Raw genomic sequence first — 19,692 nt, 5'->3', positions numbered from 1 at the left:
GACCCTGTCTCAAAAAAAAAAAAAAAAAAAAAAAAATCTTGTCCAATAGAAGGTTCTCTGATGTTAGAAATGTTTTAGAATCTGCACTGCCCAATATGATACCCTCTAGCCATTCATGGCTACTGAGCAATTGAAAGTTGGCTGGTAAAAATGAAGAACTGAATTATAATTTTATTTTATTTTAATTAATTTAAATTTAAATAGCCACACGTGACTAGTGTCTAGCATATTGAACATCATAGCTATAAATTAGCGTGCTTTTAGGGACTATCTACTTGAAATATAAGAGTTAGCTTTTAAAAATTTCCCTGACATGTTTTTTCAGCCATTTATATTTGAGTGTTTTATATACTGTTTGGCGTGCAGTGAAATATACAGCAATATCCCTATCTTGGAGAAAAAAAATAAAAATTAAAATAAGCAAAGAGAGACAATACAGAAACATGAGAGTTGCCATAATACACTTTAATCTTCATCACAGAAGAGTTACACTAAGTATAGAGGACTTCAGAGAAGCAAGAGTGCTTTCCAGGTTGTAGTGTTTGTAGGAGGAAGGGACTGGTTATTGAAGCACGTGGTATGTCTTGGGTAGGTAGAAAGAAAGGAAGAGAAATTTCAGGAGGAGGCTTGGTATAAATAAAACTGGGAGGGTAGGAAGTGGTAAGATGTGACTAGGACCCAGTAAGTAGGCTAATTTGCTGGAATATGGAGGTGGTTTGGAAGGTGAAGCTGGAAGTGAAGGCTGGAGTCATTATGGTTATAGCTGCTCTTGAATGCATGGCTAAAATCTTGGGATTTATCTTTCAGGCAGTGAAAGTTCAGTCATTGAAGGATTTTGAGCTAAGGAACAACATAATAAGAATCTTTTTAAGGAAAATAACCTTGCCATCTGTCTGAAATAGAGAGAAATGGGTTAGGAAGCTATTACACTAGTTGAGGCAAGAAGTAAAAGGTTTCTGAACCAGAAGGGTGGCTATAGAAATAGAAGGAAAACAAGGAATGGTTAGACGGAAATATTGTAAGAGATTTCGTAGATTAAAACTGACAGATTTTGCTGACAGATTAGAATGGATTGTGGTGGCAATGGGAAAGATGAGTCAAGAGGTGATCCAGGATTGTAGCATTAGCTGAGGGTGGGAGAGTGAGTCCAGTTAAATATATACGCCAGTGAGAGATGGGGACAGATGTATTACACTAAGACCCTGAAGTTTTTCTTGGAGGGTTCCAAGAGGAACCTGAATCACTTGATGGTTACTTCACCACCAAAAAATTGCTGGAACAAACAGTCACTATTTACACGTTAGTGATGCATTTAAAAATTAACTTGAACCGGCTGGGCACAGTGGCTCACGCCTGTAATCTCAGCACTTTGGGAGGCCGAGGCGGGTGGATCATGGGGTCAGGAGATCGAGAACATCCTGGCTAACACGGTGAAACCTCGTCTCTACTAAGAATACAAAAAAAAAAAATTAGCTGGGAGTGGTGGTGGGCGCCCATAGTCCCAGCTACTCGGGAGGCTGAGGCAGGGGAATGGCGTGAACCCAGGAAGCAGAGCTTGCAGTGAGCCGAGATCGTGCCACTGCACTCCAGCCTGGGCGACAGAGCGAGACTCCGTCTCAAAAAAAAAAAAAAAAAAAATTAACTTGAACCAAAATTTAATCTGAAAATGTTAGTGTATTATCATGTGAGGACTGAAGCATTTCCAATATGTTAAAAAGCACATGATTGTAGAAAATGTAAATATGATGATAATTGGCAATGATACCAGGATTGTACCTAGTGATTTATTGAGCTTCCCTCTCTCCATGTCGCCACCGTGCTGCCTGTCACCACTTTGCCTCCAGCCTTTTAAAATAATTTTTTAGTAGAGTGAATAAGAGCAAACACAATAAACTATTCTGATAACTGGAATCTGATATCATTTGTTATGAGAATTAAACTTTCATTATTACCCAAATATACTAGGTAATAAACTAAAACATTTTCAGTTGTTTTTCTTCCTTACTAGAACTGGAAGTGGAAAGTTAGTCTGGTATCAGTCATTTTCTTCTTGTAATCTTCATCAAATCTCTCATTCTGAGCCACAGTGAAGTGTTTCTTCCAGTCTCCCACTGCCCCTGAAATACAGTTATGTGGGAGAGGGTCAGTAGCTGTTGGAAGAGTCTGTGCTTCCCTATTCTCCTGTTTCTGTATGATGATTTCTATGCCATGTTCTAGGAAGGGCAGTATTGGACAAAACGTTTCTCTTGCTATCCTGTCACTTCCTTATCCTGAAGAGAAGACAACTTTCTTGTCTGATCTGTGAGACAAGGAGAGCCTCTTGCCACCTGGTTGCATTAGTGGGTGGGCGAGACCGCCATGTTACAATAGCAGGCCTGAAGGGCTTTCTTGTCTTTCCCTGTGCCCTGTTGCACATTGAAGCATGGTGGGTGCTCATGACTGTAGCTCCCATGCTGTAAACTGACCAAGAAGGGCCTATTTCTGGGAGGCCCAAGGTACCATTTGAAGAAGAAAAAATAAGACCTCCCCCCACAAATTCTCTAATTGTAATCCCTGTTACCTTTCCCAGTTTCGTTTTTCTTAATGTTATCTATCTATGTATTCTTTATTTTGCTTATCACTAGAATATAATTTCCACGCAGGCATGAATTTTTGTGTTTTGTTCACTGCTGCAAACAGTGGCTAGAACAGTGCCTGGCACATAGAAGCCCCTCAGTAAGTACCTTTGAATAACTGAATCTGATAGCATAGAACTGTCTATAAAATGGATTCTTTGCCCTATCTGACTTAATTCTATATATTTTCATGTTATTAGCCAGAACTCTTAAGGGAAAGTGGGGATAAGTGGTTGGATTTGGACATCAAATCTTACTCTCTTAATCTTAATAATAATTGGCTAATTAAACGTGATTTTCATTTTATCAGTGGCTTCTTAAATACTTCTTTTCCCCAAATCATTTATTACAGATATTATTTTTCCTAGACACAGGAAAGAAAACTCCTCAAATGCTTTAAAATATTTGACAGTTCTTTTAAGATTATAATGAAAATAAACTATAAAAACCTTTTCTCATGAATGGAGAAATGGAGTGGTCCATGATTTCAGCAGGAATCGATGAATAGTTTGCCATTGGATTCTGTTTCATGACATCAAATGAAGTGTAATGGACAATTTTATCTAGAACTTTGTCATCTAATTTCTTCCCAATAAATTCTGCCAGCTTCTGAATTTCATGCTTTGGGTTCTATGATCAGAGTCAAAAGAAAAGTAATGATTTAATAGAATTAGTTTAAAAAGAATATTGTGATGGATTAATGACAGTAACCAGTAACATATTACGAGCTAAAATAAAAAACAAATCTTAACAAATGCTCAAGTGACTCATTTTAACGTGATGACCCATATTGTTCTTTTTTTAGTAATTGGAATCCCTAATAATTTTTTCCCCTTAATATGTAATCAACTGGGTAGGGTTAGTGAAACATTCACCAGACAATGACATACAGTGCCTAGTGAATGGTTCACTAAGGGAATGTGTCAGGGTTATGTCCACAAGCCCTGCTCAAGGCATTTCAGAAGCACAGGGGCAGAAGATTTAAGACCTGACACAGAGGAAGCTACATCCTGTTTCTGACATTGACAGAAATGTCCCCAGACTGCAGTGATGGCAGGAGGAGAGGAGAGAATTTTTTTTTTTTTTTTTGCATGCCTCAAGAGGCACTCATGGCTAGTGACTCTGGTACCAGACCACCAAGTCAAGTGGAACTGAGAGGAGCTGAGTTCCAGTGTAGCTACTGATTTCGCATCAAAGGGACATACAACCTTGTGACATCACTGTGGCTGTGGGACTCCTCCATCTCTAGGAGCAGAGGGCGGGTGGGGAAGGAAAGTGGAAGCGCTTACCCTGACCACTGTGTCTATAGTGGGCTTCTGCTTTAAAAGCTTGTATGTCAAAAATGTTTCATTTAACTGACCTCACACAGGCTAGGAATCAGAGAGTGCTGAGAATTGTGAGCTTTGTGGGAACTACAGTGAGGGGACATTCAAGAACAAGATCACAGCAATATTTTTAAAAGTTTTAGGGACTCTGAGGTTAGATTACCTATTTCGATAAAGTTTCTTCCTGGCATGCATAATACGCTAGGGTCTACCTAAACAAAAGAGCCCCATTCCCAGCGACATATCCTTTCTCTGACATGGCTATGATACATGCTATAGGGAAACATCATCTGCCTGCAGTCTTCGTATGGTGGCACAACACTTTTGTACCAAGTAAAAACAAAGTAAACACAAAGAAGGAGGGAATTTTATACTGATAACCTCATAGGTTGTTCTGCTGGTTCTTTGGTCATGCTTCTGAGAATCCTAGAGCTATAACAATTATTTTAAAAACCACATGAAAATAGTCTGTGTTTTCCACTCCTTTGATATTTTGTAGAACTCACTCATATCACAAGGCCCAGCAGTGATTGAACCTTAGAGAAGTGCATCTAAATGGTGATGTGTGCTTGAATCTCCTGGGAATTTTATAAAACTCCAGACTTAGCAGGCCTACAGCGGGCTCCAGTAGCTCATGCAACTAGTCTGTGAAGCACCTGTTGAGTATCAAGGCTTTCAACGACCAATTCAAGAACAGACACTGTAATTCTGTATAGATCTCTGTATTTAGTGGGGTCACAGAAAATAGCTGAGTAGATGATTATTTACAACAAACATCCACTGATATTATCTCATTTAGTCCTCAAATAAATCTTGAATGGGTAAATATTATTATCTTCATTTTTACATTTAAGAAAACTAATTTCCCAAGATGTTAAGTGTCTTTACCAAGAATTGACAGAACTTGATTTCAATAATTTTGAATCTAAATCATTAGTATTTTCCATTGCACCACTTCTTAAAGTTTCTTAAAGCTATTGGCTGGGCGTGGTGGCTCACGCCTGTAATCCCAGCACTTTGGGAGGCCGAGGCGGGCAGATCACGAGGTCAGGAGATTGAGACCTGGCTAACACGGTGAAACCCCGTCTCTAGTAAAAAATACAAAAAATTAGCCGGGTGTGCTGGCGGGTGCCTATAGTCCCAGCTACGTGGGAGGCTGAGGCAGGCGAATGGTGTGAACCCGGGAGGCGGAGCTTGCAGTGAGCCAGAGATCGCGCCACTGCACTCCAGCCTGGGTGACAGAGTGAGACTGTCTCAAAAAATAAATAAATAATTAATTAATTAAATAAAGTATTATGTTCGTCAGTGCTAATAAAAAAACAAAAACTCTGGGCATGGTAGCTCATGCCTGTAATCCTAGCATTTTAGCAGGCTGAGGAGGGAGGAACACTTGGGATCAGGAGTTCAAAACCAGCCTGGCCAACATGGTGAAACCCGGTTTCTACTAAAAATACAAATAATTAGCTGGGCGTGGTGGCAGGCGACTGTAATCCCAGCTACTCCGGAGGCTGAGGCAGGAGAATCTCTTGAACCCGGGAGGCGGAGCTTGCAGTGATTTGAGATCGCATCATTGCACTCCAGTCTGGGCGACAGAGTGAAACTCCTCCTCTGTCTCAAAAACAAACAAACAAACAAACAAAAAACCAAAAACCAAAGAAACCAAAATGTGCTAGGATTTTTTTTCCTGCTAAACTGCATTTTAAAATAGACATGCAAGGGAGAAAATGACATCATCCATATTGTGTAATAACCTGCCTGTAAGGGAAATGTGCAGCATCCCTGGGAGCACCAGGAAGTTGCAGGTGAGACTGTGTGATACTTAAACTCATGATCAGCCATGCGCACTTTGACAAATGACAGCTGTAACCAATGAAGTGCAACAATTTTCGGTTCCCGGCATCAATCTGAGTCCCTGATGGGGTCAATACATGATGACTTAAATGTTTTATGGTCCAGTGGGTACACCTTAGATGGCACTGTGCTCACCTTCTTCATGTCCTCATAGAAGAGATAGAGAATACGGTGTTTGTCTTTGGCTTCCCACCATCCTTTCACATGTTCATGCCAGGAGCCCCAGCACACTGGAGGATGGGATGGAAAACAGGGCAATGAGTCACAGAGGTCCTATTATACCACCGAAAGGAGAATTCCTGAAGAGAAGTGAGAGTGTTCCATTAAAGAAGGCAGAGCCCCTGCTGGTCAAAAGAAAAGATTCTTTCCTTCTAGGGTGTTTGGAGATTTTGAGAAAGGAAGGGAAACAAAGCTAAATTCTCTCACCTTTCCCAGCCAGAAAAGTCTCAAAATACTCTTCCCATGTTCCTGGAGCAGGAAGTGCTTTATTCATTCTTTGGAAATGGTAATAGGACACCATGTTGTCCTTGGGATTTCTTGCTACATAGATTATCTGGGAATGATGAGGGGAGGGGAAGGGAAGAAGCAAAAAAACAGGAATTTTTTCTTTTTTTGCTGTTACTGCCCAGGCAAGTCATGTTAGGGTAGATACATTTCATACAGTTCATTTTTTTCTGAGGCTGCATTCTTGTCATCCTGGTTATGGGAGACTTTTTGTTTTTTGTTTTTTTTGAGATGGAGTCTTTCTCTGTCACCCAGGATGGAGTGCAATGGCGCGATCTTGGCTCACTGCAACCTCTGCCTCCTGTGTTCAAGCGAGTCTCCTGCCTCAGCCTCCTGAGTAGCTTGGATTACAGGCGTGTGTCACCACGTCCTGTGAATTTTGTGTTTTTGGTAGAGATGGGGTTTTGCCGTGTTGATCAGGCTGGTCTTGAACCCCTGACCTCAACTGATCCACCCATCTCAGTCTCCCAAAATGCTGTGATTACAGGCATGAGCCAACGTGCCTGGCTAGGATTCATATTAATTTGCATATTGATTATTGTGAAGAGGTATATATATATATATATTTAACAAGTGAAGTGTTTTAAGAGGAAATGGAAGACTAAGGTTGTTTTAAGGAGTACAACTCTGAATTCCTTTTGCTTTTTACCTTACAGTTTTTCTCTAGCAAGGATGGTGGCAGCAAGTGAAAGGGAAGATGTGTTTTCAGGATCCGTGGTGAGGGCATTGCATGAGCTTGTTCCAAACCTGCAAAATTGGTTTTCGATCAATTTCTACGATTTTTTTCTCTATTTGCTTCCAAGTCTTGCTGCTTCCATTATTACTACTACAGTTCAAAGCATCTATAAGAGCATTGTAACTGTAGATCTGGTGTGAGAGAATACGTCTAGCCTATGAATAGATGTTTTGACTAGAACAATTCCTAACCATAACAGTCATCCAAATAAATAAGAACCTAAAAAATTCAAACCCTTTCACCAGGATTATCTTACTTGAGCTTATTCTTTTGAAGTAAAATTAATTTCTAACTAGAGAAACAAAATTTAACTCACTTTTGTATAAACAGCAATTCCATTAGAAAATGTCTGGAGTATAACAATGGCCAGACACAGTTAAAAAAAGACAAAACCATGAAACTCACCAATAATTGTTTGAAAGCCTATAATTTCAAAAGGTGCAAAGACAGTAAAAATCCTAAGTGCATTTTAGGACTGTAGTGAAGTGTGGCTATTTGTACTCACCAGATCCTAAGGATGGGATTTTCATTTCGAGGAAAGGAAATCGTTGATGAGTCGGTGCCCGTTTACTTTTCTCCACATCACCTTCATTTTGTATTAATTCCACTATCTCCTGAGTCCATGTTGTTCCTTACGTGCACGTAAAATGAAGATGAATAGACATCTAGTATAGTACATTCCTTAAAATATGATCAAATACTTGTTAGAACATCTATGTCTTTTGTTTTGTTTTGTTTTGTTTTGTTTTTTGAGACAGGGTCTTGCTCTGTATCAAGGCTGGAGTTCAATCGTGCAATCTTGGCTCACTGCCTCCTGGGTTCAAGCGATCCTCTCACCTCCGCCTCCTGAGTAGCAGGGGTTACATGCATGCACAATCACCCCTGGCTAATTTTTGTACTTTTTGTAGAGACGGGATTTTACCATGTTGCCCAGGCTGATCTGGAACTCCTGAGCTCAAGTGATCTGCTCGCAAGTGATCTGCTCGCCTCGGCCTCCTAAAATGCTGGGATTATAGGTGTGAGCCACCATGCCTGGACCATCTATGTGAATTTAAAAGCTAGGTTTTAAATGGGATTCAGAAGATAGCACTCCTTATTTATATCTTATTATCATAATATGATTTTTAAAAAATACTCCAATTTTGAATGGACATTAGACTGATAAATATACATTTCTTTTTTTCTGTCACAACTATTAATTTGGATTGTTATTATTGTTCTATTTATTTAGCTGTATTGTCCTTAGAAAGGACATTCTCCCCAAATTGTGATCTGCTATAGAGAAATGACTACATGGTTTTCAAACTCTCTTTTTCCCAGTTGCATAGCATAGGAGACACTTAGTATTTGTTGGCTGAATGAGTGAACCATTACATTAGGGCTTGAACTTGATATTGACCATTAGCACTTAGTATTCAGTTTTTCACCTTTCTCTGTTTCCCCCATATCTCATGGGCTGAAAGGCTGTAAAAGGCCTTCCCTAAACTCCTTTGCCACTAAGATTCTGAAGGCTATTTAGATCCCTCCAGTGAGATGCATTAGCCTGAGTTTTGGAAGGCAGTGGGGAGATAGAAGTCATCCTTCCTGAGGTGGTGGCTGCTGATAGTAGCCCCAGCAGATAGAAATTTTGCAGAGACCATTCCACGTTCCATGGCCCAGTGCCCTAGACCCAACCACTGCCACTGTGGCCATAGGTAGAATGGTATCCCCCACCTTCAGTCTGTCTGTGTTTTGCACTGATCCTGACTGATACAGTGATATTGTGCTATCAACATAATCTTCACCCTTTGATGAAGATCTGTTGCACCAGATGTTCTGGCAAAATCCAGGTTAGGAGGATGTTGAGTTATTTTAGGATGGCTTTTTTTTTTCTTTTTTCCAGAGACAGGATCTTGCTCTGTTGCCCAGGCTGGAGTACGGTGGTGGGATCCTAGCTCAGTGCAGCCTCCAACTCCTGGGCTCAATGGTCCTCTTGCTTCAACCTCCCAAATAGCTAGGACTGTGAGTGCACGCCACCATGCCTGGCTAATTTTTTTTTTTTTTTTTTGCACATAGGAGTCTCCCTATGTTGCCCAGGCTGGTCTCAATCTTCTGGCCTCAAAAGATCCCCCTGTCTTGGCCTCCCAAAGTGATGGGATTACAGGTGTGAGCCACCATGCCTAGCCAGGATGGCTTTCTGAATCCTGATCTAGGTTGATCTTTCCTGTATTATCTGGCTGAAACTCTATAGATTCCTTTTCCCATATTCTCAATTTAGTGCTTTTAAAGGCCTAGAATAAGGGCATAGGTTAGAAAAAAATTAAATTACATTTTATATTTTATAGTAGTTGGTCTCCTGTATTTTCTGGCAGCAACTTTTATTACAGGACAAAGGGCCAAGATATCTTTAGCTATCCATGCAAAGAATATTCCAGCCATTTGTACTAGTTTTATGGGAATTTATAGCCATAACACTGAATGTCTATAATGAATGAATTGAATGAATTTATAGACATGAGCCAACATGAGGGCAGATTCAAATGTTGCTAGAGGCTCCGGGGTGAGTGGAATGACTTCTCAATTTATTCTCTAGAGGTCAGTGATTCTATGATGTATTTTTTTCTTGTGTCATTCAGAGTATTATTCTTTTAAAAATTTAGGGTGAACTATTTTTGCCATCTATGCTTGTTTCTTCTTCCTTCTAATCAAATAGCCTTCATTAGTGTATATGGTTTTAATTATGATTAAATATTACTTTAGATGGCAAGCATTTAATTTTCTTAGTGTGCTTTTTGAATTGCTTAAACCTCATTAATGCCATGAAAAACCTAAATGAACCATATCTTTGTACTTGCGTTTGGCAGATAGAGAAAAGATTATTTATGTATTGAATTGATAATCAAGTGGAATTGTCAGTGAAATTAAGATGATGAGATGTGATCCTCACCAGTGGCTACTTTTAGAAATTTACATTCAGAAAAATTTGATCCTGAATGGGCTCCTAATGAGTAAGATTGGGAAATCAGGACCAACATGAAACAGATGGACAAAGAAGAGACCAAGGCCTCCATGTGCCTGCAGAATCTTCTGTCAGGATCTTGAGAGATAAGAACAAAAGAGGATTTTGAACAGTCTCAGAAAATACTGAGGTTTAGATTTTTTGATGTGTGTGTGTTTGTGTGTGTATAACAAGAGTTTTTGACAGCTTGATTTTGCAAAGAGCAAATGTATATACAATTTGTGTGTGGACCCAGTAATGTATTTCTAGTAGATATGTAGATATGCAAAAATATTTATAGAGAACTATTTCCACCTCATCATCACCCAATTTTTATGACGTGGTGGCTCGGCTCAAGCTAGTCCTACTTTTACAGACAACTTTGTTAAACTGATTGTTGAGATAAGGCAGTTGGTTCACAACTTACCACAAAGGAAGGTGGAAATCAGAAGGATGGTTCTCAGACCCTGAGATGGGAGGGCTGCTGAGGTGATATCAGCATTGCAGAACCAAAGCTCCCCTGTTTGTTTCCCAAATCAGACTCGGGATCCCCTTTCTAGCTCACACACTCAAAGCAGCTTTTTACAAGATCTACAATAAGGGCCTAGATTGGGAACGAATAAATAAACAAGTCTACCCTTTTGCTCTTAACTGTTTTCACTCTCTCCTGGGAAAGTGGAAAAAAAAAAAAAGTACATTATAGCATCATAGGAAGATTGAATTCTAAAAATTTGTATGTCATTTTAGTATGTTTCGGTATAGCTTCAGTTTCCACTAGTAACTTTCCTTAGCCATATCACTCTGTCCAGTAGAGTTTGCCAGATCAACTTCTTTATTTCATGACAATGCATACTTCCCACTTACCTTCCTAACTCTCCTCTTCCCCTTCCCCTGCAAGCCCTTCCACCTACCTGCTTTAGGATAGGTAGAAATAAGCAGGTCATCAGGCTTGGCTTGGAAGTTCCAGATCTTATCCCAGATGTCACAGGTGTCTGTGGGTTGAAGAATTCCCTTCACGTAGTTGACACTTAAGCGCTTTGTTCCATCAAATGTAAAATCCTCCATCTCGTGTAAGGCCATTAGTGTAAGAAATCAGAGGGCTCTTCCAGACACAAAGTTATCTTTCAGTCAGCATATGGCTGCGTTGTGGATAGAGGCAGCACTCTATCCACCACACTACCACACTATCCAGCCCTCTAGCACAGGCCTGTCTGGGCCAGCAAACAGGGAGAAAGTGAGTTGTAGGCCTCCCGACTCAGGTTCCAGGGAACTGGAACTCTTGTTTATGACTTTGTCCACTGGAGTTTCCTGAGGAACTGCAGCCCCCTCCTCACCAGGCTGTGGCGTCACAGCAGAGGCGGTCACAAACCCTGCTGGCCAGCAAACAGGGAGAAAGTGAGCTGCAGGCCTCCCGATTCAGGTTCCAGGGAACTGGAGCTCTTGTTTATGAATTTGTCCACTGGAGTTTCCTGAGGAACTTCAGCCCCCTCCTCACCAGGCTGTGACGTCACAGCAGAGGCGGTCACAAACCCTGCTGGCTGGGTCCCGTTCCAGCCCTTCCGTTCTCTGTGAGTTAACAGGACATAGTATCACATTGTTTATAGCTCTCATCTCTGTGTCCATTAAACCCTTCATAGATAATTTCAGTAATTGTTCCTTCTGGGAATTTTAAACAATTAAAAAGTTGCAGGACTTGCCTGTGAAATTACAGATTCTACACAGAATGACTTCCCTGAGAGACTGCAGGGACTTCCCGTGGGCTATTAACAGTGGGGGCCTGGATGGATCTGAATCTCCCAGTACAAACATCTGCCAGGGTCAGCTTTGTTATTTTTTAAGAGTAAAATAAATAATGCTAAACTGGAGAAGTCTCCTTCCTTTGTAGGGGTTTCATCACAGCTATGAAAACATGTATGCCTCATTTAAAGCAAAAGGGATGCAGAAAACTCCAGAGTTAACAGAAGACAGTGGCTGCCTTAGGAATCCATTCTGCCCCTGATAATCAGAAATTTCACAACTTGCTTCAGTCCCTGCCCCTGGCCTGGCCTGCACCCCAGGGCCATGCCACACTTGCTCCCCATGGCAGCACTCCTTCTGGAGATCTTGTCGGCTCTTGTGTGTCTGGCTGTCTGATTCTCTTTATTCGTGTCCCAGCTTTGATGCCCCCTTTCTGGAGAAGCCTCTTTGACTTTCTGTGTCATCTCAAGTAGGTCCCTCCTATTTCCTTGCTCATGGCACTTTGTGTTCCTTTAGAGCAACCATTGACAGTTAGTTTTTGCGTGTTTACTTGTTGGCATTTTCTGTCTCCTTCACTACACTCTAAGGCACATGAAATGGGGCCTGTTGTTTTCTCACTGTTTGATAGCTGTATGCCTAGTGTCTGGCATTCTTCTATTTCTCGAAAGAATGAATGAGTAAAACTAAGCAAAAATTGAGGAAGCGAGTTCCTTGGGCCATCATTATGTGGGGACTAGGTGAGTATGGTGGCTGTGGCTTGACATCCTTCAGAGAGAAGTCAGGCTGCCTGTATTTGAATCCTATGCCAACTCCCAGTAGCTGTGGGCAATGGCAGGTTACAGAATCTTTCTCTGTTTCATATCACGCTTTTCCTCAGGTCTGAATTGGGGATCTTAACATTATCTACCTCATGGTTGTGGGGAGATAAAACAGCTTATTTAATGCTTGGCAACAGGGAAATGTTGAATAAATTGTAGCTGTTAATAATAATGGGTGACTTTGTTCACCATTTCTCTGTGGCCCATGTTCTGGCTGCAAACTCAGAAAAGATCAATTCTTTGGCTTTCCCTATTCCTCATCCCCTCCCTCCAGACCATGGTGAGGTGGATGGGCCCTTGAGACAGAGACTGCCAGGTGGAATGCCTGGGATGCATATGCATTTAAACAGACTTTTAAAAATCACCTATAATTTTTCAGTTAGATTTTATTCTATAGTCTTTTTGGCCCTGTGTGCCGTCAGAGTAGAGTGGTAGATATTCAGCAATGCCTTAGCAGTTTTCTCTAGTGCGTTGTGTGCTAGAGGGGGAGGGCTGGGAGATGGGGGAGGATATGCTTCTGGACCCAAAGATGACTGACTGGGATTGAAAATAGATCCAGGGAAGATGGGAGGTTCCAAATAATTTGAAAAGTGATCTTGACTACAAACACTGCTCTTATTCTCACTTGATGTTTGTACTCAATAGTACTTTCTCATGAGGTTAGGAGAATTAAATCAATATATTTAGTGATTATAAGAATAAAGTTGGTGCTAAGTCTACATTTGACAAGCATTGCTTTGGAATTCTAAATATATGGGTTTGAATTTAAACTGCCCCCTAATAGCTGTGTAACTTTTCTAATACTTATCTCTTCTGAGCCTTTCGTTTTTTATTAATCTCACAGGGTTAATGTAAAGTTGGATGTAAATAAGGCATCCTAGAGTCTTGGGATATATTGGGTACCCAAGATAAAGCTAATATACTCTCCCCCTCTAATTCTTCCCTGAATCTCCCTTTCAACTCTGTCACTGTTTGCTTCTGAGCATGGAGAGGAGATTCCAACTCTCAACGTGCTTTAGATGTCCTTTTTGCAAACTACTAACTTGTTCAGGCCTCAAATGTGATTCATTTGCAAAATTTGTAACTGGGGTTTCCAAACTCTTTTTTTGTTAGTAAAATCCAGCATGCTGGTTACTACCCTTAAACAGGTCTCTGTTTGCTTTTTACGAAAGGAATATGTAGGCAGGGCGTGGTGGCTCATGCCTGTAATCCCAGCACTTTGGGAGGCCGAGGCAGGTGGATCACGAGGTCAGGAGATTGAGACCATCCTGGCTAACACGGTGAAACCCCGTCTCTACTAAAAATACAAAAAATTAGCCGGATATGGTGGCAGGTGCCTGTAGTCCCAGCTGCTCAGGAGGCTGAGGCAGGAGAATGGCATGAACCCAGGAGGCGGAACTTGCAGTGAGCCAAGATCGCACCACTGCATTCCAGCCTGGGCAACAGAGTGTGAGACTCCATCTCAAAAAAAAATAAATAAATAAAATTAAAAAAAAGGAATATGTCTAAAAGACGTTTTGACTCGGCACACTGTTTTAAAACACACCCGGCCAGGCGCGATGGCTCATGCCTGTAATCCTAGCATTTGGGAGGCCAGGGTGGGCAGATCACCTGAGGTCAGGAGTTTGAGACTAGCCAGGCCAACATGGCGAAACCCTGACTCTACTAAAAATAGAAAAATTAGCCAGGCATGATGGTGCATGCCTGGAATCCCAACTACTCAGGAGGTTGAGGCAGGAGAATCACTTGAACCCTGGAGGTGGAGTTTGCAGTGAGCTGAGACTGCACCACTGCACTCCAGCCTGGGTGACAGAGCGAGACTCGGTCTCAAAAAAAAAAAAAAGATACCCATTGGAGAGTGAGCTAAGCCTGTGTTGAAAAAGTTGAATTGTAATGGTCTTTGTTCTTTGAATCAATATTTAGCTTAGAGGTATTGTAAATGACTTATTTGTTGTTCAATACTTGAAACTGAAGCACGAGGAAGAACTAACAAGTCCACATAATTAAAACTGGAATCAAATCCAGATTGTTCAGATATTGATAAATATCTATGGTTTATTCATAACTTCTTTTCTCCCTTCCTCTATTTAGATGGCCTTAAGGCCATTCTATTTGCAGTACACTATTCCAGAAGCTGAGTAGGGAGAAAATGAAACTCAAATGAATTATATTACTCTTTGCTATAATACTTTAATCAGCTTCAGAGATTGGAGGTTACTGTAAGCACTTAGTGAGGTGAAGCAAGGATGTAGGCAATCTGTAATTTCAGACAATTCCTTAAAACATAACCTAAGAACCCCTTACATTCTCAGAAAAATGAAAAGCTGTGTCAAATGCTGGGTCACGTAGAGCTTCCAGCTGTAGCAAATATAGATACAGGATGCCCAGTTACATTTGAATTTTAGATAAACAGTGAATTAATTTTTAGTACATGCATTTTCTGTGCAATATTTGGAATATACTTATTCTTCAAAATAAATCACTGGTTGTTTATTTGAAATACAAATGTGAGTTGGCATCCTGTATTGCATCTGTCAACCATAAGTAGGGGAGCAGTTCTGGCCAAGTCTAACTCCCAAACAGAAAAACTCCAGGAGCTCAATCAGTGGGATTAGAAACATGCCTGAAGCAGAAAGCCTTTCAGAATTGCACATGAGCTGGGTGACCACCTGCCTCTTTTCCCTGGCTCATGGGGAAAACTTCATACTTGCCAGTTGTTAGCATCTCTGCCAGCCTCTCCTCTGGGCCTGGAGATTCACCCAGCTTGTTTTGTGGAGATGGCACCACCTTTATCGGGGGAACCCACACCTGATAATTCAACATGAGTCCTTTTCTATTTTCCCTAAGTGTCGGCCGATCTGAGAAATAAAGGGAAAGAGTACAAAGAGAAATTTTTAAAGCTGGGTGTCCGGGGGAGACATCACATATCGGCAGGCTCCTTGATGCCCCTGAGCCGCAAAACCAGCAAGTTTTTATTAGTGATTTTCAAAAGGGGAGGGAGTGTACGAATAGGGTGTGGGTCACAGAGATCACATGCTTCACAAGGTAATAAAATATTACAAGGCAAATGGAGGCAGGGCGAGATCATAGGACCAGGACGAAATTAAAATTGCTAATGAAGTTTCAGGCACGCATTGTCATTGATAACATCTTATCAGGAGACAGGGTTTGAGAGCAGACAACCAGCAGGAAGCAGCCAGGCATGAGCCACTGCGCCCAGTTTTACCACACTCTTAAAATAAAAGTTGGATTTGACCCGTGGAAGTAGTTTGCCAACCACTATTCAAGGTAAATATCTAGAAGTGTGATTGCTGGGCCACGTAGTAAGTGTGAGTTTAATGTTATCAATGCACTGCCAAATTACTTTCCAGAGTAGGTGTATCATTTTGTATTCCCACTATTAATGTATTAGAGATCCAGTTAAATTGTATTTTTGTATTCGGGTATCATCCGTATTTTTTTTAGTCATTCTGATAAGTGTTCTGTGGTATCTCATTATGGTTTTACTTTGTATTTCTCTAATGGGTAATGAGATTGAACATCTTTTCATGTGCCTATTTGCCATTAACATGCCTTCTTTGGTGAAGCATGTGTTCATATCTTTTGCTTCTTTTTAAATTGTAGGGGAATTTATATCCTCAGATTTTTTATTCTGTTGAAAAGCAATTCTACTCTTCAGTATTGGTAACAAATAGTCCTGATGTTTCAGTGGCTACTAGCATAAGTCTATTTCTCTCTTGTGCTGCCTGTCTATCATGGGTCACCTGAGATCTGTTCCTGATCCCTTAGTACAGGCTTCTCACTGTGAAACCTAGCCTGACACCCTGCCCCATCTGAAGTGTTGCTGATTGGCATGGCAAAAGTAAGCCATGCTCTAATTAACATTTCTACCCATGAGAAATACATATAACTTTGTCTTATATTTAATTAGCCAAGCAGGCCATTTGGCATGCCTTAACTTCAGAGGTGGGGATGTCCAATCTTTCCATGTCCCTAGGAGAAGAATGTAGCCATAGTGACAACAGCAGCATTGTCACTAATAATAAGGTATCTAGGCAGTTCTCATGTATGTCATATTCTCTTACCATTTCTTTTCAATTAAATTTCTAAAATATACCTGTAATCTCAGCACTTTGGGAGGCTGAGGTGGGCAGATCACTTGAGGCCAGGAGTTCAGGACCAGCCTGGCCAACATGGTAAAACCCCATCTCTGCTAGAACACAAAAATTAGCCAGGCTTGGTGGCACACACCTGTAATCCCAGCTACTTGGGAGGCTGAGAAACGAGAATCACTTGACCCCGGGAGGCGGAGTTTGCAGTAAACCAAGATTGTGCCACTGCACTCCAGGCTGGGTGACAGAGAAAGACTGTCTCAAAAAAAAAAGAAATTTCTAAAATGTAAAAGCACGACTAAAAGAAGATATCTTTTAAGGGGAGGCTCACTGACTTATGTATTTCATAAATTAATGTAAAAAACGTGGGGCCTGATGTTTATTTTCCCAAGTAAGGATATTTCCAAAAAAATTTACAATCACACTTCCATTTCATTAAGAAGGACATTTTAACATCAAGTGTGAGAGCATAATCTCAGGGTAAAAAGAAAATTGAATGTACCTAGCTGTATGAAAAACTTGTATTATCCTTAACTTTTACATCTCATTAGTAAATCATACCATTGAAGGATGACATTTGGGATTTCTTAGTAGTGGATTCTGGACTAGGAATTGCAGGGAAATGGTCCTGGGTATGTGTCCAGGATCAGGAAGGACTGTGCCATGATCAAATTAGGGCCTCACAGAGGTTTAGAAAGGCCATTAGAGAGAAAATTAATGCATATTTCTTTTACTTTAGGTTATTATTTTAAAAAGTGTTACAAGGAACCACATGGGTTATTAATTGCACTGAAAACAAAATGTTCTTTGGCTACATTGTAACTGGTCAATGTGAGTGATGAGGTAGTCTTTATCACTTGTCTTGACATCTAGCTTTACTTTTCAGAGCCCTGCAGAAAGTACAATACCAGTCAGACCTTTTCATAGTCATTTAATTGCTCATTCTGAACCACTACAAAGTGACTTTTTCCAGCCTGCAATGGTACTTAAAACGTAGCAACAAAAAATACTTTACCATAAAAATACATGTGTAGTGGCCAGGCATGGTGGCTCATGCCTGTAATCCCAGCACTTTGGGAGGCCGAAATGGGTGGATCATGAGGTCAGGAGATCGAGACCATCTTGGCTAACATGGTGAACCACCCCCACTACTAAAAATACAAAAAGAAATTAGCCGGGCATGGTGGTGAGCACCTGTAGTTCCAGCTACTCGGGGGGAGGCTGAGGCAGGAGAATGGCGTGAACCCAGGAGGTGGAGCTTGCAGTGAGCTGAGATCGCGCCACTGCACTCCAGCCTGGGTGACAGAGCGAGACTTTGTCTAAAAAACAACAACAAAACAAAACAAAAACAAAAAAAAAGTGTAGAAAAGCTTGATGAATGTATGCTGAAACATTAAAGTTATCTCTAGAAGATGGGATGACATATAACTTAATATACATCTGGAATCTTCAATAAGTATATATTATTTTATAATATGAAAGTTATTTAAAAATTAGAACAGTTTATAATTTAAATATAATGGGAAACTTTTTTGGAGATTCAAAGTGTCTCAAAGTTGATTTTCTTCTAACATCTTAGTGAGAAATGAATTATTATGAGGTCACCATAATATATCAGGAAACATGAGCTAGGAAAGTTCTGTAATTTTGTTCTGGACAAATGAATGAGAGATCAGAAGAGTCTGGTGTTTGGATTCCTACCTCTGTGTTAATTGTATCTCTTTGAGGAGGGGTTGCAATGTTGCAGGTGTCTTCCTAAACTCTTTACATGTAATAATTCATTTACTGTCCACAACATCTACTTGAAGTGGATACTAATATTCTTCCCATTTTATATAAGATACAACAGAAGAACAGAGAGGTTGAGTAACTTGTCCAAGGTAATACACCCCATCAGTGACATTACTGGTATTTGAATGCAGGAAATTTGGCCACTGCCCTAAGTATCAACAGCTGCCTTTCACAAAGATTCTTACTTCTTCATTTGACCTCTGTGATGACTAAGGATGCTCACAAATGACATGTATGCTAAAAGCTGACAGAATAACAATATGTTATCATATCATGGAGTCCACCTATAACAGTTTTTATAGCCATTTTATTGAGAGCCCTAGGCCTCCAGGTATTGTCTTCCAGAGGTTACTGTGCATTGGGATGGGAGGAGGAACAGGGCAGGGAATGGACAGGGATAGTGTCATTGGGTAAGATCATATACTTAATATTATTATTTATTATGTATTACATGAGGTTCAGTTATTTGTTCACATTGCTGCCTCGCACCACTCTGTCATAATCTTCACAAGGGCAACCACTATGATTTATTTCTTTCTGCTTCCTCATTACCTTAGCATATACTTGATACATAGTAGACAATATGGCTAAGTATAAATGAAGGAGTGAGTTACATTCATACCTTTCTACCCTGTTGCCCTCAAAACAGACAAAGCATACTAAATGTAACGCCCCAGGTGACTCATCTCAAGCTTATGCTATATCGATATTTATAGGCCCCAGGTGACTCATCTCAAGCTTATGCTATACCAATATTTATTTTACAAACTGGTCTTCAAACTAAAATCATTTTTAAATAAACAGAACTCCTTCTTTCTCTGCTCTTCCCCACCATCTTCAGAGGTATTGGAAGTGCAGAGAGCTCTGGCTGGAGCCACTGTCTGATTCTTTAGTTCAGACAAAATTTCCAGCGACACCGATGTTCTGAAGTCTAATTTTAAAATCTACACCTTCTCCCTGAACATTTAATCCAGAGGGAAAGTAATATGAAGAAGAGATAGAATTGACCATGTTTGTTTCAGACATACTCAATATTGCCCTAGGAGCTTCCAGCTTCTCTTGTTATTGAAGAATTTATGAGCCAGGTAATTGGGAATTGGTTGTTATATTAAAAGAAAAAAGCAAGATGTAAGCTTCATGGGGTGTGATCTCACTTATGTAAAAAATACGTAAGATGCTGAAAGGAAATTTACAAATAGAACATCTCTGGGTGCAGTTAGAGGTGG

General features: G+C 40.5%; 1 protein-coding gene and 1 long non-coding RNA gene across 9 annotated transcripts in view; one reads left to right on the top strand and one right to left on the bottom strand.

The window, feature by feature from the left end:
• LOC129143247 (uncharacterized) overlaps positions 1-19,692 on the top strand; it is a 312,467-nt gene that overhangs the window by 56,323 nt on the left and 236,452 nt on the right. The window lies entirely within an intron of this gene.
• Positions 451-18,029, bottom strand: SULT1C4 (sulfotransferase family 1C member 4). 2 transcript variants are annotated; one of them, XM_525852.8, is made up of 7 exons: positions 10,920-18,029; positions 7,537-7,662; positions 6,945-7,042; positions 6,218-6,344; positions 5,927-6,021; positions 3,065-3,245; positions 451-2,117 (listed from the first exon to the last, which is right to left on the bottom strand). In XM_525852.8, exons 1-7 carry the CDS (start codon positions 11,086-11,088, stop codon positions 2,005-2,007), a joined length of 909 nt encoding a protein of 302 aa, XP_525852.2. In that variant the 5' UTR covers positions 11,089-18,029; the 3' UTR covers positions 451-2,004. The 2 variants fall into 2 exon arrangements, with proteins under 2 accessions (XP_525852.2, XP_016799997.1); XM_016944508.4 differs by lacking the exons at positions 6,218-6,344; positions 6,945-7,042.

Source organism: Pan troglodytes, chromosome 12 (assembly GCF_028858775.2).
Source record: "Pan troglodytes isolate AG18354 chromosome 12, NHGRI_mPanTro3-v2.0_pri, whole genome shotgun sequence".
NCBI classification, from domain to species: Eukaryota; Metazoa; Chordata; class Mammalia; order Primates; family Hominidae; genus Pan; species Pan troglodytes.
This window is presented reverse-complemented; position numbering and strand designations above follow the sequence as displayed.

Bases quoted from the DNA above. Each gene is read 5' to 3' on its own strand.
- SULT1C4 (XM_525852.8), bottom strand. From the start codon at position 11,088: ATGGCCTTACACGAGATGGAGGATTTTACATTTGATGGAACAAAGCGC. The intron at 7,043-7,536 runs GTGAGTACAAAT...CCAATTTTGCAG, and splicing joins AATCCCATCCTTAGGATCTG to GTTTGGAACAAGCTCATGCA. The intron at 6,345-6,944 runs GTAAAAAGCAAA...CATCATTCCCAG, and splicing joins TGCTAGAGAAAAACTGTAAG to ATAATCTATGTAGCAAGAAA.